We start from the raw sequence: 25,289 nt of genomic DNA on the forward strand, positions 1-25,289 counted from the left end.
AAATTTCCTGATTAACGTTGTCGTATGCCCCAGTGATGTCTAGAAAAGCCACGTACAAGGGCCTATTCTCTATTTTAGATATTTCTATACACTGAGTGAGAACAAACAGGTTATCGTCTAACCGCCTGTCGACTCGAAATCCGTTCTGAAGTTCTCCCAAAATATCGTTATGTTCGGCCCATGTTTCTATTTTCATTTTTACTGCTTGCATCGCCAACCTGTATAGTACCGATGTAATGGTTAGTGGTCTATACGAGCGAATCTTGTCCTTTTCTCCCTTGCCTTTATAGATTAAGTTCATTCTACTTTGTCGCCAACTGTCCGGTATTTGTCCGTCCTTTAAGCTTTTTTCTACTGCTTTTAACAATGCTTCTTTAGTGTTATGTCCTAGTTCGTTAATGAGGCTAACGGGAATCCCATCTAAACCCGCGGCAGTGCGCTTTGGAATTTTTCCTTCGGCCTTTTTCCAGTTGAAATTATCAAGTACTAGCTCTTCCTCTGTTGCTTTCTCCGCCACACTTTTACTCACCGGGGAGATCCCCTGGACGCTCTTTTGAAACGAATCGGCTGTTACCTTTTGGATGTAACCTAGCGCTTCGTACCCTTCCAATTGATTTCCTCCTTCATCTAGAATATGTTGTTGCGTTGTGACAGACTTCCTACCTAGCGCCTTTATGTGGCTCCAAAAAATCCTAGGCGCGGCCTCCTTTTTTTCGTGTATCTCTGTCATCCAGCGTTATCTTTCACCTTTAATTTTTGCCTCTACCAATTTCTGTACAAGGGATTTTTTCTCTAAATATATTTCCCATATTTTTTTTACTTCGTCCTGCGGCCGCTTCTCCTTTTTTGCCTTTCTATGCTCCCGTGATGCTTCGCGTCGCTTCTCGATCGCCTCCCGGATTTCCTTGTTCCACCAACTTTTTGGCTTCCTTTTTCCTTTCCAGGCACGTTAGACGAGGCACGTTAGACACAAGCGCCATCTGGCAGTTATCTTCGAAAACGAAGGCGAGCAGCTTGCGGAGAAAGATGCGCGGCAGTCTCAGAGGTGATAAGGTGTAGAACTCAAAGCGACGGGCAGGTGCCACCACCGTGACGTCGTAGCGAAGCGTTGGGAACACATTTTTGAGCATCGCGGTGCACTGTCAGCGCAGCGCGATAAACGCTACATTCCTTAGTTAATTGTGTGAGCCTCTTCTAGTATAAAGGCAGATATATAAAACTTCAAAGTGTTGTTATGGCGCCACAGATGTGCGCAATAATTGCTTTTTAATTGATAATCGCACAACTATGAACGCTAAACCTTGAGCAATATTGGTGGGCGTTGCGAATGGGGTTAGCCGTTTGGTGCCGTTTGAGGTGTTGTTAGGGCGGACAAACAGACAAATGTACAGACAGACAGGACGGACAGACCAAAATTTTTCTGTCGAAGGTCCCAAAGAAAGATATGCCTTCAAAAAAAAACAAACTCCCCGGTCCCCTTATGGATTCACCTGAGACGACTGAAAGGTAAAAACCTTTCGATTCTTCTTCCTATTCAATGCACCCAACATGGTTTTCTTACTGCCTCAAGGATTGGGCACAAAGCTAGCTTTCTGCCCCTCAGCTGGTATGCACTGCCCTTATTATCGACCTATTTCAACCAAGCGAAGATGTCATATGATACCATCAAGTTATGTGACCTTCCGATACGTCACAAACATTTATGATATATGATGTCATATGGTGACGTCTCACGTAATAATTTTTTGCATCACTCGTGTTCACGCCGCCGATGCGAGAAGACGCCGGAAGCCGCCGCCGAGAAATTTTCGCTTTTGATGAGACATTTAAAGCTATCGCCTTGATGCACTGTAGGGCTGTAGCTCCATGACATTGCAGCTTCCGCTGGTGTTCGGGGAGAGCGTGCTTGCAGTAATCAGGCAGAACAATTGGTCTCCTAATAAATCTTCGTACTACCCTCTGATATGTCTCCGTCATTTACAACCCGAGTATTTTATAGATTATAAGTAGTGGTGGCTGAAGACTACCCGTCACGTTTGACAACATGGCAATTGGTATCACTAAACGGGAGTGTGCTGCATCCGAACAGTCACCAAATGAGTCTATCAGTAACAACGCTGCCTCGCGATCACTGCCGTGTGCAACGCTAACATTGCGCCCTGAAGCTGAACGGGAGCCCATGGGCTCCACACAGGCATTCGGCTCTACTCTGCTCGCCACCGAATTAAGAGGCCAGAGGAAAGACGAAAGAAGCAGCTGGATATTAAGGCTACAACAATCCATCCACGAATACACAGACAAGCTAAAGCAACTGACCACAGGCCGCATTTTTCATGCCTGTCACCTTGGCTCAAGTTGAGAGTCGGCATAAACTTTAGACTTAGCGCATGTTGAAAACATAGGCAATGATTGCGGAAATTACGCCGCATATGAAGCTGTTCTTGTTTATTTCACGATATTTCATTGTAAATCACCTGCCATAGTTCCTCATTTTCTGACACTTGCTTTTTCTAGGTGGCAGCACGTGTAATGCTTTGCGAAGGGGACGGATGATGACCTATATCCCTGGAAGCAGTCTAGTAGCATTCTGTGCTATTTAGTGCATGAACTCCAGGCTGGCGCATAATGTGCTTCGCCACTAGAGAGTAGCAAACATCGAGGAACATTACGCACCCAAGCTCTTATTATTACCTCCTGGCAAAGGCTTCTCTCAAAAAATCGACTTTCAGTTAGTCAAAACATCAACTCTCAGTCAAGCGAACGCCACGGTGACAAAACGATCTTCTGCGGATTACTTGAATCCGCTATCTGCTATCGGCCTAGCAAACGACGCGCGAACGCCTCGATCAAGTAGTCGCGAACATGCCTTTGAAATTAGCTAGGTGTCCAGAACAACAAGTGCTTCACGATTCTCGTTTCCAAGTTTCCATTACATCTCAAACAATGCGAATACAGCCGAAAAACGAGCCGTATAGCAGCTTCGAATGCAGCAGCGGCATTCGTTTGCCGCGAGAGACGACGCGGCGGCATCTCTACTCCAGTTCCGGCGCCTGGCGGCGAAACGCCGTCCTAGCACCAACAGCCGCGTCCGATTGAAATCCGCTCCTTCGCCCGGGCACTGAAAAAATAGAGGCGCTGCACAAAGATGCATCCGTATGGTGGCACCACGGTATGTCCTTTTGTTTAACGCAAATTTGGCGAAAAAAAAAACGAACCAACGAATGTCACAGCTTTGCCGCAACGGCGAAGCAATGAAAGCAATAGCAACAAATTGGACGGTCACACGCAGAATGGAAAGCAGATCGAAACGTGCCCCGCGTTTCTCACGCACAATGACACACGAAACATACAAGTACAGATGCACGCGAATAAGCGTGTAAGTTGTTACTTCACTGTGTCTGAAAAGCGCGCGCTTTTCGCAAACGGAGACTGCAATAATTGCAGTGACCTTTGTGCGCCTGGTACCTACAATAAAATCGTTCCAGGTAAAGCCCGAGGCCAGCCAAGAGGTACGATTCTCCCCACCGCGAGATGAGGGCGCGCGAGGGAGCGTCGCCCCCCTCCTCTAAGCGGGCAAAGTACGCGCGGAGGATGAGAGCGCGCGCTCATTGCGCCATCTTGCTTGTAATGCTGAAAAAACAATCCCCCCCGAGATGCCCATCAGCAGCGGTAAGTGGTAGTCATTAATAGGTAGCCTTTTGAACGTTGAAGGACGTGCTCCTCGGTGGCTTATTGGTTAACGCCTCGCACTCACGATGCAGATTACCCAAGTTCGATTCCGCACGCCAGTATTTTTAGGGGCGAAGCTCCTTATGGCGTGGCTTGGGCGTCCCTCGTATGTAACCACCAGTGGCACATACCCGAAATAGGTATAACACTTGGCCTCCAAGGTGGTGCGAGTGAGAGATTTCTTCTGTGCGTTGTTTAACAATAAAAAATAGTGCTCAATGTACATGCCAATGGCTGCTAATGGGGAATGAGAGACATGAGCATTCGGCTTTTAGTCAACGCGCACGCTGCGATCACCATTAGCATGTACATTGAGCACTATCGGACAAGAAAGGGATGCTACATTATACTCGCTGGGTGTAACCTCCTTAGCTTTAGAAAGGTTTAGCGAGCGTTGAGCCACAGTGCCATGAATACAATGAACTTGTATATACCATGAATGAACTCAAGGTGGTTAAAAATGAGAAGTAGATACGAAGCGCAAGCCGTAAGAAAGTAAAAGCCGAATTCTCCTGTCTCATTTCTCATTAGCAGCCATTGGCATGTAAATTGAGCCCTATCTGACAGGGAAAGGTTGCTACGTTATACTCGCTGGGCGTAACCTCCTTGGTTTTCGAAAGGTTTAGCGAGCGTTTGGTCGCAGTGCCATGAATACAGTGAACTAGAATATACCATGAACTCGAGGTGGTTAAAGGTGGGAAGTGGACCCAAAGCGCAGGCCGTAAGAAAGTGTGCGTGTGCCACCTCTCGTTTAGTCCTTGGAATGTCCACTGGATGGCGGTGCTTCTATATGGGGAATATATGATAAAAAGATGCGAGATGGTGGGACTTGGAGTGTTGAATAGATGAACGAACGGACACACAAACAGATGCATGGATGGACGCATGAGCGGACGCAGGGGCGGATGCATGAAAGAACGCAGGGACGGGCGCACAAACAGACGCATGGACAGTCACACAAACGGACGCATGGACGGTCACACAGACGGACGCATGGACGGTCACACAGACGGACGCATGGACGGACGAATGCTTCGCCCCACTCTCCATCATTCATTCCGTGGATATGCTGCCATTTTTTCCGTATTTTTTTCTTGCATCTTCATATATATAGATAAGTATACATATACGGTGACGCCAGCGGCAAAATACAGCCTAGCGTGCCCATATAATTGTTATCGCAATACTAAAGGAGACACTTGCTGGCGGCGATTTTCATATGAGGTTTTTGTGAAGGGGTGGGGAACTCTCACAGTAAAATAATGACAAATGCGATCCAGAGAAAAATCATTGTGTAAAGAGCAGAAAAAAACACCCTGCCGGCAAAAGTGAGCCACTATTGGGAGGCCAGTCAACATCGCTCGTCTAGATCTAGTTGGTTATTAGTCATTTTGTGTCGTCCGTTCTCGGGTGGATGAGGGAGTGTGTGGGAGTCAAAGTTGCGCTTGTTTTCTTACAAAATGACATCGGATCACGCCTGCGTTGGCGTGCCTTCCGTTCCCCATCTCTACCAGTGTCTTACGGACGCTTATGATTGCGATCAGTCAATGCACATAGGATTTCTTAATAGCGATCAACAACCATCTCTGCTATATAGACCAATAGACCAAAGTCCGACGAAAGTTTGCCTAGTCAGGCATTGTGATGTAGATGTGGTCACTGAAAAAAAGACGTTTTCGGACCCATGCGGGTTCCTTGTTCATACTAAGCAGGCAAGAGCCGAGTGTCGCAGTTTTGTGCTAAAATGCGACGTAATGAATGGGTGAAGCTGGCAGGTCGATTCCCAAGTGTCCTGTCGATAGTGTCCTCTGTCGTCCGGATAAAAATGGATTCCAAAAGCAGTCTCGTGGTTGAATCCTTTTTCTTGGCTATAAGAGCAGCCCTGTCTAATAGATGAAATGACTGCGATTATCGGCGTGCTCACTGGTAAATATACTGCTGGCAGAGTAAGCTATATGGCAATGTGTTAACTTAAAAGCCCAAAGCCGAGAGGACTTAGTGGATGGCTGTGATAACGGGGAAAAAAAAAAGCCCGTTCTGGGAAACTATCCAAAGGACGAACACTAAAAACATAGGGAAGGAGACTCGACGGGAAGCGCTTTACTGATTCAAGAGATACTGGGTTGCCGTAGAACACATAGCTATAGCAAGAGTTTAGTAAACGATGCGCACACTCTGGGGAAGGAAACTGCGGAGCATGTTCCGACTGAATGTGGAATATCCACCCAAGTATGTTCGTGCACAAGCCTACATAATGCCCTGGGCTTTAGGGACAACAAACGAAAGTTGAACACACCCATGATAAAAATTTGACTGTCAAGAGTGGTGGCTGAAAACTAGAGAGAAAGGATGAAAGTGAATAGTGGGGAAAATAAGGGCACTGTCCTAAAGGGAAGAGAAGAGGGCTGTGAATTCAAGTGTTTCTTTCATAGTAACATTTAATCAAACTAGAGGCATTCAAGCATGGTGCACACATGTCACCAGTATGTCATAAAGGGGACACTCATCCACCAGGCGTGTAGTAAGATCATCTTAGGCATAATGCCATTTCAAAACCACAAGCACACAAGGAAGGCACTTTCTCAAGACTTCGTTTTATTTTCTCCCTCTGTCAATGTACGAGAATTCGGAATACGACAGTCTTGTAGTAAAACATTTCGTTTTTTTTTTTTTCGAGTGCCATTGAGGAGCAGCACGCAGCGTTTGAGCAACTGCCCCCCCCCCCCCAATCGTCCACAACATGCAATGGCATAAACAAAACGCTAAAAGGGACCTACTTAAAACACAATCCATACGACCTACAAAAACCTCAGTCACCAGTATGGTACAACAACGGGACTGTGGGGACAAAAAATAAATTGCCTTTCTAAAACAGGTAGGGGGGATGCAGGCATTTGAGGAGCGGGAAAATGACACTATGTACATTTTTTACATTGTGCTGTAGAATGCCTCAAGCAAAAACTAAAACTTCTCCTGAAATATGTACAGGTTGTTCGTGGCAGCTACTGCAACCACATTTTCTTGGGGATGCCACGCCGTGTGCAAGATCTTGCGGTTGAAGTCCAAGCAATCTACACTGATCTCTTCTTTCTTTCGCTTGCCTCCTGTGCACACCTGCAGATAAAAAAATTACATTGAAACAACTTTCATCGACACAGTGCTCACCCAATGAGAAAAGCTGTCAGCCACACACCTTTCGCGCTTTTAGCACCGTCCGCGGCTTGGCTATCTCCCGGGATGCCTCCAGGGTCACGTCGCGTTTCGCTGTTCGGTCGAACACCCGAAAAAAATTGTTGTAGGAACCAGTCATGATGCAGCTGAAAACAGCAAGACGCCGCAAGATCAGTCAACTTGCAAAATAAACCCAGTTAACAGAATAACATTTCAGAAGAACAATGCTTGGGTTGTCTGATGAACGCAGCCGTAATTTTAAAAAAATTTTACTTATGGTCAGCAGTGATGATACATCACACATTACACACACACTAGAACTTTTATACTGCTAGAATGAACTTGATCCTGGTGTTTACTGCAACAGGAGTTCGATTATATAACACCCGAAAATTGATTTGGGTACTTCCGAGGCTTCTGTAACGTATAGCTGCCCTTTTTGTAAACATTGAAGTCAAATGGTGTCATGTGATGAAATGCATAAAAAAGTGTTCCCATTGAACATGAGTTCTCAAAAAACCCGCAGAGCACGCCCAATCAGGTGGCAGTGCAATTTTCCCATGGTTAGAGTGCCTCCGGGTGAGCTGGTTCCTTATAACCATGGTGAATATTTAATGGCACAGAAAAACAAGTGTCAAAACAGGTAGCCAATAATATAGGTGAAAACTAGTTTCAGTTCCGTAAGTGCACAAAATATATACTATTTCAGAAAAAAACAATGAATGATACGACCATCACATCCACATAGCCATAACGTATTCACAATTGCCTCTTGGCATGTTCATTAACATATCGTGATCAAATTCGAAACACATTGAACAATCCAGATGTGCTTTATGGCTCCACTGTAGTGACCACAACTTTTGTGCAAATGGGTTTAGAACATCCACCTTGTGCTGCACATAGTTACAATTCCCGTTTATTATGATATGCTCATTTACTTCGCAACTCTCTCAGGAAATATTCTATGCACCTTTTGGGGAAATATTCTCATTTCTACACTAGAAGAAAAAATCACATACTTAACATCAGTAGAAAAACATACACAAACTCAGCAGCTGTCATCAAAATTGATTATAAAAAAAGTAAAAACCGGTGTTCCCCTGTAAGCCACTTCAGGCTATGCCGAAAATGTCCATATGATCGAACTAAAAAATCCAACTTTCCAGTTGTACTTCATGGCTCCTATGTAGTAATGAGAGCCAGGATACATTAGAACTTAAAGCACATAATATAATGCTACAGATTACCAGTACCAACCATTCTCTTGCTATTTTTGTTTAAAGCTTTATCTTCTGAATGTAGCTATTGGGTTTCAGTGCAAAGAAAAATTGGATGTTTTTTTGCACTCTTCCCTTGTTTGCTTATTTTGCACACTGCATTACTGGCATGTTTTAAAACCTTATGTCATTCCCCTTAATTGTCCATGTTCCATTCTGGGACTTGCAAGATTGTTATGAAAATAACACCCAGTCAAAACCACGACAAGTGTAGCGCACATGATCTACCGAGTCACCAGAAATAAAGGTTTCACAGAAGAATAAATGGACATGCTAGTGCAGGCTTTCGTCATAAGTCACGCGACCTACGGCCTCCCGTACTAGAAACTATCAAACGCTTTAATACGCACAGCGTAAAAAACAGCCCTACTAGGACTGCCACACAATACAGGCACTGAAAAACTTGAAGACCTGGGCAACCATAACACCTTTGAAGAGCATGCAACGTCAGTTATTCTTGCGCAGCCTGAACGGCTCAACTCAACAAAGCAAGGCAGAGCCTTATTACAAAAGCTAGGGTACCTCACTAAAGTCCCAATATTGCGGAGAATAGACACTTCTACCCCATTAGGTCAGATAACGCATAGTGGCTTCTCCCATTCCCAAAAGCATGAGTGTCAAATATTATAAGGGCAGACGAGAGGCTAAGGTCAGAGCTTTGCAAGAGCAGCTTGGACACCATCGAGACGTGCACTACACGGACGCATGCACAATAGCCAAAGATAAATACACTGTAGTAGCAACTAATAAATCCAGTACAATCAGCGCAACCGTACGAACTGCCTCAGTTAGCACGGCCGAGTCGGCAGCCATAGCATTGGCCATATGAGATGCCAAATACAAGACCCAAGACGCCTTAGTTATCTCACAGTCAGCATGCCGCAAATACCTGACCGGAGTTCCATCAAAAACTACAACTAAAATTTTAGGAACACACTTTGAACAATATCACGCTGTCATTTGGTGTCCAGCGCACGTGGGGCTAGAGGGTAATGAGAGGGCCAATGGTATAGCTCGTAGAATTAGTATCCGAGTACTAATAGCGATTCTCGAAGAACCTGCAGTCAGCCCGCGCAACATCCTGGAGACACAAAGAAAAGAAAGGCAAAAATTCAGTCCAGCACGCCTCAAACTTGATATCGGGCAGGCTAGGGACTGGTTACAAACAAACACTCCCAATCTACTAATTCTCAACAAAATCCACCCAACGCAGTACCCGGACACATGTCCATGGTGTTCGGAGCAGCCATCTCTTACCCACATAACATGGACGTGTAGACTCGGGCCACCCAAATTAATTCACCTTTATTTGGGAAAAACCCATTTGGGAGGCAGTGGGAGGTCTGGCTTGCGAACAAGGATCGTGAGAGCCAAGCTGCTCTGTTCGATCAGGCCCAGTGAGCCGCAAAGCCAGTGGGGCCCTGGACAGGGGAACCACCCGCCTTCTTCGTAATTACCTCTAGTACATTAAAGGTTCTACTACTACACCTAGTCAGTGTTCGTGTGTCATCTTTCTGGGTGTTTGTGTTGGTACATTCCAAGTTCAGAACCTACTTGCTAAAAGAAAAAGTATTGATGAACATCAGCCCAAGCATTAACAATTTAATTGAACTGAGACCTTCAGTAAGCAGCTGTCTATGCACACAGTACGGTATTATTGGCCTAACTTGGTATGGCTAAATAAGTCGTTGTACATAGGCACATCCCATGTCACAACAAGTGCATGCATCCAAACAATGAAAGCTGACTAGACCATGTATCACAACCACTGGTAGGCCAAGTTGAAAAGCTTCACTGCAATACTTATTCCTGAGAAGCATCTTAAGATAAGAACGAGATTGCCTGTTTAAGGCAGACTGTAACAGAAAGTGCATTTATAGAGGGCCTCAATTTTGGTGTAGCTTCTGGAGCATATAAAACCCCAAGTTGGAGCAGCAAATGAGCTTTTAACAGTAGTTAACAGACCAAATTTTCGAATGCAAACATTAATATAGAGCAGTTGTATGTTTAATGAAATGAAGATATGCACACATGAACGCATATTTATAAATAAAATTCCAGATGAAGCTCATTGTCTTCAGTTTTCTCGTGTCAACCCCCAGCTTCCTTGATCACATGACCATTGATCACCTCACATTTAACTGCAAGCAATACAATTCATATTTGTAAACAAATGATGCTCTTTCCAATGCCTTAGTTGCTGTATAGAAGCACAAGCTACACAAACATACCACAAATCTTTAGTTTTTTTTCACTGCTAAAAAAATTGTTCCACATTTCGTGCTTTCAGTACAAATAATAATTATGTTGCATGGTAACGAAAATGCTGACGTGTTTATCGAAAGAATTACTGGCCTGTTTTCTGGTCAGTCAATATAATACAGGCTTAATAATTAACCAGTCCTCTGTACCTGCAATATTCACCGTGTAATGAAATTCGTGGTATTGAAAGGCTTCACATATCGTTTGTCGAGTTCTTTATTGTGAACTTTTACTGCAGCTGCAAAGCAACTCCACGCCTTCTCAGTAGAATTTCACAGGCCTCTGCCATGGTTGTAAACGTTTATAAATACATCAAAATATGTTCAATCAATATATGGAAATGTTGATCAGCATCCTCATACACAATCGCTGTGCATGCTCTCTTCTCAAATGGACAGTACTACCCATAGCCCAATGCTCGCTGTAATTAAATGCAGTCAAGTTAAAGGCTGTTATCCTTAAAAGAAAAATGTAGTTCCATCAAGTATTGCTTTTCTCTAACTTCTCAATTAAAAAAACTACTCTATTTAACAGTATTACATCACAGAATCAGATAGCCATAAAGAACTCCATTTAGGCAGCACAGACAGTTGAAATTGTTAACAGAGGTACACCCAGCTCTCACCACCTCCCCTTCCAACCCTCTCGCTAAGCAGGAAACATTGACATCTAGGATTACCACTTCATAATATATTGCCACATGGTTTGCTTGGGTGAGATCGAAGAGTGAAAGAGGACAAAGACGATCTCTCTGAGCCGCTGCTTGAGTAGTCGACTAAACGAGCCCATTTTTTATCAAGTTTGTCGAGAGTAACGTGACAAGACTGGTGGAGGTGCTGGGTACAACGTCTCGCAATCCACCCGATGCCCAAGACCCCGTCCAGCAGCCGGAACACAAGCCCTGCACCCGTGGACACTCCTGTTCATAGAGTAAGCCGCCGCCAACGAGGCCTACCGCCTGAGACACCAACCACTGACGCAGCGACTATGACTTCGACACAAGATCCCATGCAAGCTCCGACACCTTCCACGCCGATCTACTGCACCGTCCAGAACCCGCTCATGCCTAGCCCCTTTCACGGAGCGCAGCATGAAGATGTTGACGACTGGCTGAGTGAGTTCGAACGTGTCGCAGCGATCAATTACTGGGATGATGCCGCGAAGCTCCGGAACGTGTACACGTGCCTAAAAGACGGTGCCAAGACGTGGTTTTTGAACAGGGATGATGTTCTGACATCTTGGCGCGAGTTCCAGCGTCGCCTCCTGGAGACCTACAGGAGTCCCGACCGCCGCGAACGGGCGGAGCGTGCACTTCAATCACGCATCCAGATGCCCAACGAGACCGTCTCGATGTACGTCGAGGACATGACACGGCTTTTCAAGCGAGCGGATCCTGCTATGGCAGAAGAAAAAAAGTTGCGCCACCTCATGCGTGGTGTGAAGGAACAACTTTTTGCTGGTTTGGTGCGTAGTCCACCCAAAAGTGTTGCTGAGTTCCTTACTGAAGCGGCAACAATGGAGCGAGTACTGCACCAACGGTCTGCCCAGTTTGACCGTCAAGTGAATGCTGCCTCAACTCCCGAGATTTTCGCCACCCCTGGGAGCAAGAGCCCCGAATGGATTCGCGAGATCATTCGATCTGTCGTCCGGGAAGAAATGGAAAAGATGTACGGGACAAGGCAAATCGATGTTGGGTCTATCACCAGTGTCATCCGCGACGAGGTCCAGCAGGTGCTGCACGCCCATCGTTTTCCGCCCACGTCGGTTGATCTGGAAACGGCTCCTGTGTCTACTGACAGTCGCCTTCGTACGTACGCGGAAGCCTTGCGATCTGCCACTCCTCTTTCGGGTCAAGGAGTCCCGATCCAGCCAGTGCCGCACGTCCCGATCCAGACAGTGCCGCACGTCCCGATCCAGACAATGCCGCACGTCCCGATCCAGACAATGCCATACGTCCCGATCCAGACAATGATGCCGTCAGTCGCGATTCAGTCAGCGCACGCTGATTTGGACATCGATAGTCGCCGTACACTGACGCGCAAGTCTGATCTCTGGCGTACGCCAGACAGACGACCCCTCTGCTATCATTGCGGTGAGGCTGGTCACATTTACCGCGAATGCCCATACCGGCAACTTGGACTGCGCGGATTTTCCGTCAATTCCCCTCGTCCCCGAATTGGTCAAAGGCCAAGGGATATCGAAGAATATCTCGCGCAACAGCGTGCACCCTTTACACGACGGCAATCGCGGTCACCATCTCCGAGGAGACCCGCAGCCACTGGGCCACGTTTTGGGGTGACGGCACGGGAACGCTCCCCGAGCCCTCGTCGGGAAAACTGAAGGCAGCGGCCTTCGGGGGCAAGGTCGCTGGGACTCAAAGTGCGGAAGACCTCCCATCGATGCTTGCACGCAACGCCGAAGGCATTTCGTCAGAGAATAATCGCAGTGCCGAAGAAACGCCGACATCCGCATCTGAACTTAGTGACCGCGTGTCGCTCGACATACCTGTGCTGGTTGATGGTCTTCAGGTCAGTGCATTGGTAGACACTGGTGCAGACTATTCGATCATCAGCGGGAGGCTAGCGAAAGATCTCAGAAAAGTGATCACGCCGTGGAATGGAACGCGAATTCGAACAGCTGGAGGACACGTTGTAACACCGCTGGGTCGCTGTACCGCAAGAGTGAAAATTCGTGCGTCAACGTTTGTGCTCAGCTGCCTCGTTCTCCCCGACTGTTCGCGTCAGCTGATTATCGGCATGGACTTCCTTCGGGAATACGGTGCCATCATAAATCTCCGTGAGCGCATCGTGACCATGACTCTGTGAGCGTGACCATGACTCCGTGAGCGTGACCATGACTCCGTGAGCGCATCGTGTGGAAGCGCGCTGCATAGGCAGCGCGCTTCCACACGAAGCGCTGCTCAAGACACTGCGGACCTTTCATCCCTCGATTATCACCATGACACCGCCGACCACTCTCCGTTGATGGCACTCACTGCTCAAGACACCGCAGACCTCTCATTCCTCGACTATCGCCATGACACCGCCGACCACTCTGCGTTGATGCCACTTATAAAGCAATTCATACGCGAGGAGGTCTCCTGGCAGCTATCCATAATCACCAGAGCTACCGAGCCGATGGCACCCTTTCACCTTCGCTTCGTGTCCACTGTCCTCGTTACAATACATATATATATAACCACAATAAAAGCAGATGCACACAAACCTGCACCAATTAGCAGGTGCTCTAATGGCCAAGAGCATAAGTAAGACTATTTTAGTTCCAGAGGCAAACGAATGCCATGCTTCAGCCAGGTGGGCTGTGCCTCTCCCTTCTTAAGCTGTCACAATAGATATCTGTATTATAAAGAACCCCCTTCTTAAGCTGTCACAATAGGGATTCGTATTAAATAGGATTGCTAGACAATCATGAACACAACTTGAAAGTTCATCACAAAAATTGGTTATACCAAGTGCCTGCCAGGTCGTTTTTCTTCAAAAGGTCGCGAATGCCCTCCAAAAGTCTTGATGCATGCTCAGTGCAGTTTATGAGATTTTGCTGGTATATAGCAGGATGTACAGTGCAACCCACTTATAACGATCCCAGATATAACGAACTATCGGTTATAACGACCACATTTCAGTGCACTAACGATTTTTATATTCTACCATTTCAAACGGAGTCCAGATACAGTAAACATTTTTTAGCGCCTTCTAGTTATACAACGAACATTTCCAAAATGGTCGTGGTAAAAATATAGCGCATGCGTATAAAGCGGACAAAAAAAAAAAGAAAAAAAAGGTAAAACAGGCATTCTGAAGCATGCGCGCTCGCCTGCGCACTGCTACATTTTGCTTAGGACATAAGATATCACAGAACGCGGTGAGCACCGCACGCAGATTTGAGATGTTGAGAGTGAGATGGTTCACTTTCCAGACGTTTCTTCAGAGGCAGACAGGAAGAGAGGGGGACAAAAACAAAATGAAAAAAATAGGAGGCAGCATAGAATACTGCAGTCAGCTTTCGCACGGTGAACTTTTCTGGCGCTGTTCTCGGCATCTACGACCGCAGACGATAAACCGAGTATTCCTTCGAGCGCGAGAAGCTATAAATGCGAAAAGCGATAGCTTTTGTTGTGTGAAAGTTCCCTGCGAGGCTCAACTCTTCAACACCACTATGAGACACCATCACGTTGTCGGCTTTCTTCTACAGCGCGTACCACGGATGCCTTCGTTTCTTGCCGTGCGCTTGGCGCGTCTTCTTTAGACAAGCGTGAAGCGGACGGACACACGCGCGAGTCGGGAGCCAGCGGCCGACAAACAACAACCAGGAAAAAAAAAAAAAGATCGCAGCCTCGTTGGCCGCATCAGCCAATGGGAAGCGAGACACTAAGGCTTCGTCTGGCACGCACGCACTCCGCCAATGAGTGATCGGGAAGGCGCTTCAGAAAAGGAGCGAAGCCAACCGTTCCTTTCATGTGACACCATTTTGAAGGGTGGCAAAATGCGCACAAAGAAATCAGCTTCATAACGAGCTCTAGATGCCCAACGATCGGCTGGCTGTTTCGCCAGCGGCGCGCGAAGTTCGAACAAATTTTATTTTTCGCGGGACGTTTTGCAACTCCCTCATAGTAACTTTATAACAAATTTTAACCCATTTATTGATCGAACTTAGCGTTCATAATTTCAGAACACGTGCATATAGTAATAAAAATTCCAAAAACCAACTTTTTGGTCATTTTTCACCATTCTAAGGCCTGCGTAACAGCAAAGACCAACCGATTAGTGATAACTTCCCCGCAATCACGGGGATGCCTTAGTGAATAACCATAAAAAAAAGAGATAGCGAGCTGGCCGGCGGCAATGAACGTGTCATTTTGACTCACTGCCGGCGAGCTTATCCCAGTCCTCTGCAGATAACTGCCTGGCGGAGTGAGGGTGGTACAAGCACGTCATGGGGCCGTGTGTGTGCAAGTTCGCTGCAGCCACGTCGTGCGAGGCCGCTAGCGCATGTTGCTCGCGAAAACCGAACAGGCTACCCACTGCACCCTAGAACGATCCCGAGTGAAACATGCGCGAAGAATGCACAAAACACGTGCATGCATTGTGGACTGCAAGCAAACTGGCATGCCACAACAAGAGTAGCTTGAGTAAGCGATATACTGCATGCAACTAGCCAGGGATGACTGGTTCGGCGTCAGTGGATCGCGATTCAGTGGAACGGTGCGAGTTTATTGCGAACGGGCGTCGTTCAACACGGGAAAAGGCTGAACTTGTCAGCGAAGGGATTGTTCGTACTTTTTAATAAAAAATACACAAAAAACGTTTTGGCCACTAAGTGGTCGTTTTTTATGGGCGACTCCATATATAACGAACTATGGATATAACAACCATTTATCGCGGCACTTTCGAGTTCGTTATAAACGGGTTCGACTATAGCAGCTTCTGCCACTTCAATATGCAAGTGGGAATCAATTGGAAAAACAACAAAGCAATAAGAGGCAGTCACATGTCTAATTAGGTTGCTGATATGGGCTGTTTAAAATAGTACAACGAACTCGCAAGGAGCGCGGTTGCCTTCATAGTAAAAAATCGTTGTGGCATCGCAAGTTCCAAGCAATGTACCAGAAACAGTTTAGTGTAGAATAAGCCTTTTGAATATTATATACATACCTTTTTGGTATCGTGTATAGACTGCCTGTCACAGCACCAGAGTATCTTGATGAATAGCTTTCTTTCAGCCCATGCAGACTGGAAAACCAGGCTAATTCTAACTGGAGACTAAACTAGCCCAATATTAACTGGGATGCTTTTTTCACCTTGAAAAGATGTTGAAAATTACGTTCGCTCATAACTTGACATTATTAGCAAATATACTAGGATAAAGTCTGTCTGTGAATACTGCACCTGGTGTTCTTTTCGAACAAAATGAGCGATTATCTTGTGTGTTGATCTGGGTGTTTCTGATCCCAGATTGGTCTGCTACTATTCCACTGCGTGTTACTATTCCACTGAGTTGCACGAGCTAGATCCTATAAGACTCTGCAGATGAGTAATTATGCAAATGCAGATAAAACTTCCACCTTTGTCATGTTCGGCCAATTTCAGCATATATCCGAGCATGAATGTTTGTAGCAGCGTTTCAAAAGTAATATACTTACATCGACAAATTGATTGTAACCATTCATTCCCAACCCATGCATAACACGAAACATTTAAATGAAGCGAACATCAAAAAAGCTGCGTAAAAAAAACCATGATTTCGTGAAAACAGCCTTTGTACAAAGAGAACTGATCAAAGGCTTGATAGAATTTAAGTGTGCTTTTCTTGATCACAAGCCGAGTTTTCATTAAAAGCCAACTGCAACTAAAATTTACTTGGGCGGAAAAAGCCATAAGTACGTATTATATATATGGTAAGTTACGATAACGACAGCGAAAAATCTTGCAGTTGCGTATTTAATTTATATTTTATAATTGGTACTCTAACTGCAAGCAAGCATACGACGCGGAGCTCTAGCGGTTCGCCCAGGCAAATCGGACTAAACCGGATATGACGAATACTACAGAGCGTCGCTGATTCGCTCCTTGTGAGCAATCCTCCCTGCTGCTGAATTTCTTGCGTGACGCCCGTTCGCGAGCGGTTGACTCGGAAAGTTTTGCAGTACCAAGCCAACGCAATGTGCCGCCATAAGCTGCGCTAGTCAAGAAATTTTTTAAAAAGAGTGGTCAAGCTCCATTCACTTGTCATGTCGCCATACATGCAACTGAATATTGTAACCAACGGGAGTTTAACCAACTCTTTGTCTACTTCACGTTCCTATTTCGTGGAACACGTGATCATGCTTGACGTTGGCGTAACCGAGCTTCTCGCTATCTTGCACAGCAAGACAAGAACACCGATGGCGTCGGAGTTTTTTTTTTTTTTTTGCTCATGCTTGACTGCGACTTGCCAGCAAAGTAAGCAGTACTGCTTCTTCTTGCTTCCTACGTACGAGATTCATCGAAGTCTGGGCAACTGGATAGCGTTGTGGCGTTTGCAAGACGCGTCAACAACCGGTCCATCCCGTGTTCACCCCATGGCAGATGGCATATCCGGCGGTGCGGTGCTTGTCCAGTGCAAACGACGCTGCGTTTCAGCGGCAGGGGAATTTCGTTTGCTGTATAGAAAGCGGCGGCGCTTCAGTGTGAACTAGGGGTATAGTGAACTATTAACTAGGGGTAAGGGGCGCGTCCGCGATGTGCGTGCTCGAGGAGCGCGAAGCAGGCGATTTTTCTGTCGTTTCCGTCACTTCCGGTCAGAAGTAATGGTGTCGTTTTTTCTAGTTTCGGTCTAAGAAAACACCCTCGTTTGCTAGTTCTTTTCTAAGATAAGCGCTCGCATTTCGAAGGCGACATTTGGCAGGCAGCACTACCTCTAGCTAGACTACTTGTTGAATTTTTGCGGAAAGCCAAATTTCGTTGCAGTTGGCTTTTAAACATTGGTCTAGCAAGTTTCCATGTCTGCTAAGTGCGACCAAATTGAGGAGCTAAAACGTGGCAATGAAATTGTGACACAGAATGTTGATATTGCAGGTATTAATACTTTTTTTCAGTCAGTTTTTACAAGACACCAATGTGACACTGAAAAAGAAGATGCAATACATCATGGGAACCAATGGGAGAAATTATTATTTTGGTCAAGAAAGATTAATAAAAAGCTAGTCTATTGATTCTAAAAAAGCATGTGGGCATGATGAAATACCCACCCCTTTCTTGCAACATTAGGTAGAGTGGGTATCTTAATGCTTGGATATTTTCAAAAGTTCATGCCATGTGACTGGTGCACAGCTGTATTTGTCCTTGTGTTTAGTAGTGGTGATCGGTTATCAGCTAATAATTGCTGTCCAATTTTGCTGCCATCATTTCCTTGCAAAATATTACGAGTATATTGTCACACTCCTGAAAAATGCAAATTACTTTTATCCTTAAGAGCATGACTTTATGAATATAGTCTATATTACAGCACAGCTTATTGAAACAATCCATGACTTTTCAACAGGCTTAGACATGCATGAACAAATTGATGTCATCTTCATAGATTTCGCCAAGGCCATTGAAAAGGTGCCTAACGACAGATTATTGTACAAGCTTCGCTGAGCTGGACTGAGTTAACTACTACTTCGTTGGAATAAAGCGCACCTAAATGACAGGAAGAAATTCATGAAAATTGGAAACTCTTATGTCTAGCTCGATAGAAGTGTTTTTTGGAATACCACAGGGCTCTGTTCTTGGGCCCTAATTTCTTATCTATATGCCAACAATATCAAAGATATAGCAAAACATTCTGCAAAGGCTTAACTGTTTGCTGATGATTGCCTAATATACAAAAGTGTTTTACAAAAATGCTTTGGCTCGGGCGAGTTGGTTATACATGAACTTATCTTGTATAAGTGCAGCACATATCAAAAGAAAAAAAGTAAGACAGACATCAAGAAAGTTAGGTGCTAATTTTAGTGCCTACCTTTCTTTTATGTCTGTGTTGTCTTTTCCTATTTTTAAATATTTGTCCCCTAATACAAGCCAAGCTTAATTTACATAGGAGTGATTAGTAGGAAAGACCAGTAGAACATTGCTCAATGCCTGCCGGAACTACACTTATAGTGTCAAGCTTCTGGAATGAAAATCAAATAAAGTGAACTGTTACCCATATTTCGAGAAGAAAGTGACAATTCCATTCAATTGTTGTATTGGGAATCCCACCTTGTTGACAGTGAATGCGTGTAAGTACCAAGTCTCACAATTACACATAACCTAAAGTGGCATACTGTCACAAACGACTCCAATTTTCGGATCGTCCGCAGGCCCCATCTTTCAAGGAAGGGCGCTTTTGTGTTGGGAGGACGACATCCGGCGACCAACGTCCCAGCGTGGCGCTGGCTCGTCTTCCCTGCACCTGTACCGAAAGGGGCACCTGCGATCTAAAAAAAGGAAATGACCTCCAGATGGGACGGAAGCACACGTACGCCCCTGAAAAAGTTTGGACTGCATCGGAATAGGCAGTTGACGTACAGCCAGCAAGAAGTGCAGTCGTCGGTGTCAAGAATCTCGCGTAGGCGGCAAGCATAGAGTGACCCGCGCAACGTATTGAGACGGCTGCAATTCTGGGCACCCTCGTCATCTACCAAGCCGGCGAGATCTTCAGCGCCACCCGTCAACTCCCCTACGCGTACCAAGAGCTGGCCTGGTCCGTATGGAACTTTCCATTGCGATTTTTTTAACACTTAATTTATTATAACCAGCCTTTTTTTTTAAATATTTGTAGTTGTGTGCGCTGCGTCGCACGTCGAAGCTCAGAAGCGTGAGCCTGAGTTTTTCTTGTTTTTTTTTTCTCGTAAATTTTTTCATGTCTCTCCTGTAGTTTCATCCTGTTGTTCTTTTATTAATATTCGCAGTATCTGTCTTTAGTCTGTATCTTTTGTAGTGTTCTTTTAGAGCATTTCTTGTTTTGTAGCTGTTATCTTCCATTGCGTATCAGTTTTATTCCTCTGTTATTTTTGTTAACCCCTGCCTTTGCCCTTGTTTTAATTAAATGCTTGTTTGTGTGTAATCAAATCTCCGTGTCTGCAATACAAGTGCGTCGGTCAGATCCACACATCACCACACGTCGCGCAACTCTGCACGGGTCGACCGACCTGATAATAAATTTGAAATGTGCCACTTCGAGGCCTTTCAGCCGTCGCAGGCCGAAGCGTAAAGTGGAAGCCTGCGAGACTGCCACACGTCGGTGTTGGATCGGCGGGGCTTCACCCGAAGTGTGTGACATTATCTGGCGTCCACGACAGGACTGGCCGACCATGTGGTGGTGTCTGGGAGACCGACGCAACTCCGAGCGCTCAGTATGTAGCCGCTCTGTTATTGCTTTGTTGGTTGACAACTGTGTAGAGCAATGGACGACACGACGATTGATAAGCTAATTGAACAGGGCAAACCCTTTGGCTTTGTAGGCAAGTAGTTATATAATTTCGTCGAACAGGGCAAATCCTTTGGCTTTGTAGGCAAGTAGTTATGTAGTTTCGTCGAAAAAAAAAAACGAAATAGACTTAAGGGAGCGCGATGCCGAACGCATTAGCTACAGGCAACATCTGGAATTTTCGATGGAACAGGAGCGAGAAAATTCAAGGCTTAGAATTCAGAAGGAAAAAGAGCGCTTGGGACTGTGTGAGACGCAGTCGGGTCTTAGCTCAGCCGCTAGAACACCCAGTAGCGTGACTGACCGTGGCCCGAACAAGCAGTTGTACCAAGATCATGTTCGGCTTTTACGCCAGAAAATTGGAAGTAGACTGCACATGCTTGAGACCTGGGATGCAAGGCACAAAAGGGTCAAAGAGCCCGTAGGTGCCAGACCAAAGTAATAGTACTGTTGAGGCGGCCATCAGGTTCTCGAGTGAACCAAATGAGTTAGCTGCTGAAAGTCCCGTTGTGGCCACAAAGGCCACTGAAGGCCGCAGTGATGGCGACGAGGCGCCGTGCGTGGAGAGTCTTGTTAATACAGAAATGCCATCTGTAATGGACTTTGCACAGCCACCCTGTATGTGCGTCCCCATGGCAGCTAACTGTGAAGTTCCCAGTACCTCCAGCCCGGCAGGCGAGGACCCCTGTACAGACAGCGGGACACAGTCTGGTGCTGACGCACACTGCAAGCTGGGCAATGTTGGGGCAAGTAGTTCTTCCAGGTGCGAGCGGCGCAGCACTGAGGAAGACGCTTGCATTGTTCAGCCGTCAGTCAAGCTTCCCGCAAGTCAGGGTGTCCACAAGTTAACGAAAAATCCTGATGAGACAGGCGAGACAAGTTCTGCTCTGCAAATGTTGCAAGCGGACTTCTCGAAAGTGAGCACTGAGCAAAGTGCAAAAAAAAAATGCGCCGCAAAAGCAAAGCAAGAACAAGAGAAAAGCGAAGGGTGTAAATCAACCCATGAAATCGATAATTGCCAAACGGCAATCAACGTAACAAAAGCTTCGTTTGCGTTTTGTGGCATTCGCCAGTCGAGTAGGTCGCCATGCTCCGAACCGCCCGACAGGTAGAGGGGTGAGGCAGGCATTTGTTCGTAGAGCTCGGAACAGTCAACCCCCTTCGCTCCATTGTCCGGCTCGAAGCGCGGGTTGCATGGCGAAGCAGCACTTTTCGGACGAGCGACACGACGTGGCTCGGGGACCCGTTTTCGTAGAACGAGGCGTCGATGAAGGCATGCCTCCAGGGTGCAGGCTAACGGGAAACAGGCGTCCGTCCACTGCTTTGTCTGCGCTGGTTGTTTCGAACGGCTCCCCCAAGAGCGCAGCCACCTTGAGCGCGGACAAAAGTTGCGTACATCGAAACGCCAACCTAACCTGAACGGCAAATGACTCATTTTTTAAACAATGTTCATTTATGTTTTTCGATTTTTGGAGCATTCCATAAATGAGGAAACCAATAGCTTCGTTAATTCATGGTTTGCTTGTGTCGTCTGTGTGTTTGTAACGTTGTGTTGTTTAAACTTACTACACATTTAGTTCGGGAAGCTCTGTTTGAGGGACATGGTTATTTTAATTAGTTGGATTTTTTTAAGGAGACTGGTTGGTCATATAATCAGTATCACAGTACGCATGTGTGATAAATATGATGCTATGTTCTTGAAAGCTTTCTTTTTTTATTGTTCTTATTTCGAAGTGAAGTGCTTTAGTGTGCAGCAAGTTCAGGAACTGTGTACATGCGATCATGCCGATTTTTTTCTCGTTCATCTTTTTGAAAATTGCGTGTCAATAAGTGACTTTTGTATACCGCTTAAAGCGTATATTTTTTTGTAATATGTGGCATCAAGGAATGCTTACGTGCCTTACCCCTAAATTGTGCAGTATTTTTGTCATTTTCTATTCGTATGTGTGTGGCCATGAGGTAGTGCGCGAGCTACGACTTTCATTGTATAGTGACCGTGAAAGTGTGGTGTGTCGGGTGTTCTCTGCGGTGTCGTCCACGTCATCAAAATGGTGCGTGAAAAAAGAACCACGTTGGTGAACGACAGGAACAATGAAAGGTCGCGAACATTGCGCGTTTGTGATTTTCTTGAATATTACGCAGCAATATTCTTGAGAAGAGGGCTGTGTCACAAACGAGTCCAATTTTCGGATCGTCCACGGGCCCCATCTTCCAAGGAAGGGCGCTTTTGTGTTGGGAGGACGACATCCGGCGACTAATGACCCAGCGTGGCGCCGGCTCGTCTTCCCTGCACCTGTACCGAAAGGGGCATGTGCGGTCTAAAAAAAAAAGAAATGACCTCCAGATGGGACGTAAACACGCATACGCCCCTGAAAAAGTTTGGACTGCATCGGAATAGGCAGTTGACGTACAGCCAGCAATAAGTGCGGTCGTCGGTGTCGAGAGTCTCGCGTAGGCAGCGAGCATGGAGTGACCCGAGCTAAGTATTGAGACGGCTGCAATTCTGGGCACCCTCGCCGTCTACGAAGCCGGCGAGATCTTTAACGGCACTCGTCAACTCCCCTACGCTACCAAGAGCTGGCTTGGTCCGTATAAAACTTTTCATTGTGATTTTTTTTAACACTGTTAATTTATTATAACCAGCCTTTTTTTTTAAATATTTGTAGTTGTATGCGCTGCGTCGCACGTCGAAGCTCAGAAGCGCGAGCCTGAGTTTTTTTTTCTTTTTTCTCGTAAATTTTCTTTGTCTCCCCTGTAGTTTTATCCTGTTGTTCTTTTATTTATATTCCGCGTATCTGTCTTTAGTCTGTATCTTTTGTAGTGTTCTTTTAGAGCATTTCTTGTTTTGTAGCTGTTCTCTTCCATCGCGTATCAGTTTTATTCCTCTGTTATTTTTGTTAACTCCTGCCTTTGCCCTTGTTTTAATTAAATGCTTGTTTGTGTGTAATCAAATCTCCGTGTCTGCTCTACGAGTGCGTCGGTCAGGTCCACACATCACCACACGTGCAACTTCACACGGGTCAACCTACCTGATAATAAATTTGAAAATTGCCACTTCGAGGCCTTTCATGATTGATTTGTGGGGTTTAACGTCCCAAAACCACCATATGATTATGAGAGACGCCGTAGTGGAGGGCTCCGGAAATTTTGACCACCTGGGGTTCTTTAACGTGCACCCAAATCTGAGCACACGGGCCTCGACATTTCCACCTCCATTCGAGGCCTTTCAGGCATCGCAGGCCGAAGCGTTAAGTGGAAGCCTGCGAGTCTCCCCGCACATCGATGTTGGATCGGCGGGGCCTCACCCTAAGTGTATGACACATACACATATTGATAATGTTTGCTTTCGGGCTTAACAGAAGTTATGCTTAATAAAAAAAACTGCAGGATGCAAGCAAGGACATGAAACTTCTTGCTTTTAAAACATTTATATGATCGCTACTTAAATATGCCAGTATTGTCTGTATTGATAAATAAACTTCAATGAATACAATGGCTAGCGGCTCGCTTTATATGTTCAAGATACAAGAATTCAGTCACAGAAATGCTTTAACTTCATAGCATGGAGACGCTGCACAAATGTAGACTTCAAGATAGACTAAGGCTTCTTTTTTATTCAATGGGAGTTCGAAGGGGCCTCGAACTCCCATTGAATAAAAAATTTTGTTTGAATTTGAATAAAAAAAATTGAAATAAAATTTTGTTTGAATTATCAGAAGTGTTCAGATATATGAATCTGGGCCAGCTGACACCACACATATATGATTAGGCATTGATATTATCACATTTCAAATTTTTCAAAGTGTTTTTAAACCCTAACTTCACCCAGTGAACAAACAGCAGAGATGTAAGGTCCACAAGCTTATTTGTCGATTTACTGCTGATCACTCCTTTCAAAGAAATTGTGAATAGCCAACTGCTTCTTTGCTATAGACCCATTCCATGTTTGTAAACACAGGTAGGCGGACATCGAATTAATACGTAAAATTATAGCGACGTCCACACGTAACGTCCGCTCAATTTTTGGAGGGAAAGCCCAACTCCATATCTCCCACCATGCCGTTGTCAGATAGGAAGGAGACGCTGCGTTGGGAGGTGCTCTGTCTCAGATTCTCGCGTAACTCATCAACCCATCATCATCCATACGTCTGTGCCAGCATGTGCTCCACTCCAGGGCGGAAATTTTGTTTCGGGCAGACGGCCATACCCTGGCAAGAGGGCCGCCGCTCGGCGCCAAACAAACACGGCTACCCTTCAGTGCGGTAACTTCGATCACAACATGCAAAGCGGACGTACCCTGACAAGTTTGTTATCGCAGAGCGTGGGGCACTTTGCGGTCACGGCCCGTCTCCTGACCGCTAGGGCCCAGGGAGGCATCACCATAAGCACTGAGTGCTGTGATGTGAGCCAACAAACAAATGGATGTTGTGAGACGCGACTCGCCATCATATTCTATGTTTGACACACAACCGATGAGCCCGCGTCAGGGACCAGTTCTCCCGTTTTACGGCTGCAGCCCATTTCTTGCCTACGGTCCTCGTCAAGTGGAAAACAAAAACTTATGCTGCCTTTCAGCACATCCAACCGTGACACCGCTCGACAGCATACAGTTTCTCGTTGCTTGACCACATGCACCATCGAAAACGAAGCAGGAACTGCGGCAGGCAGAGCATCTTTTGCCTACCAAGCGAAACCAAACGCTCGACGACAGCTCCACCACACTTTCGCGATGTATGTCTGGTGGAATTTGTCTATAGGTATGTGCCTTCAGGGCAAAGCTCTCTACACCAGTTGAGAAGGATCATGGTTTACCAAGATTGATATGTGGGGTTTAACGTCCCAAAACCACCATATGATTATGAAAGACGCCGTAGTGGAGGGCTCCGGAAATTTCAA

General features: G+C 45.8%; 1 protein-coding gene across 8 annotated transcripts in view; it reads right to left on the bottom strand.

The window, feature by feature from the left end:
- Window positions 1-6,303: 6,303 nt before the first annotated feature.
- Window positions 6,304-25,289, bottom strand: part of tws (protein phosphatase 2 regulatory subunit tws) — a 61,162-nt gene continuing 42,176 nt past the window's right edge. For all 8 annotated transcript variants that reach the window (XM_037427010.2, XM_037427013.2, XM_037427012.2 and 5 more), the window contains exons 7-8: window positions 6,923-7,046; window positions 6,304-6,843 (exon numbers count right to left, since the gene is read on the bottom strand). In XM_037427010.2, the coding sequence (XP_037282907.2) occupies window positions 6,691-6,843; window positions 6,923-7,046 (277 nt within the window). In that variant the 3' untranslated portion in view covers window positions 6,304-6,690. The remainder of the gene's footprint in view (window positions 6,844-6,922; window positions 7,047-25,289) is intronic.

The sequence above is a fragment of the Rhipicephalus microplus genome, chromosome X, assembly GCF_043290135.1.
Source record: "Rhipicephalus microplus isolate Deutch F79 chromosome X, USDA_Rmic, whole genome shotgun sequence".
Taxonomy (NCBI): domain Eukaryota; kingdom Metazoa; phylum Arthropoda; class Arachnida; order Ixodida; family Ixodidae; genus Rhipicephalus; species Rhipicephalus microplus.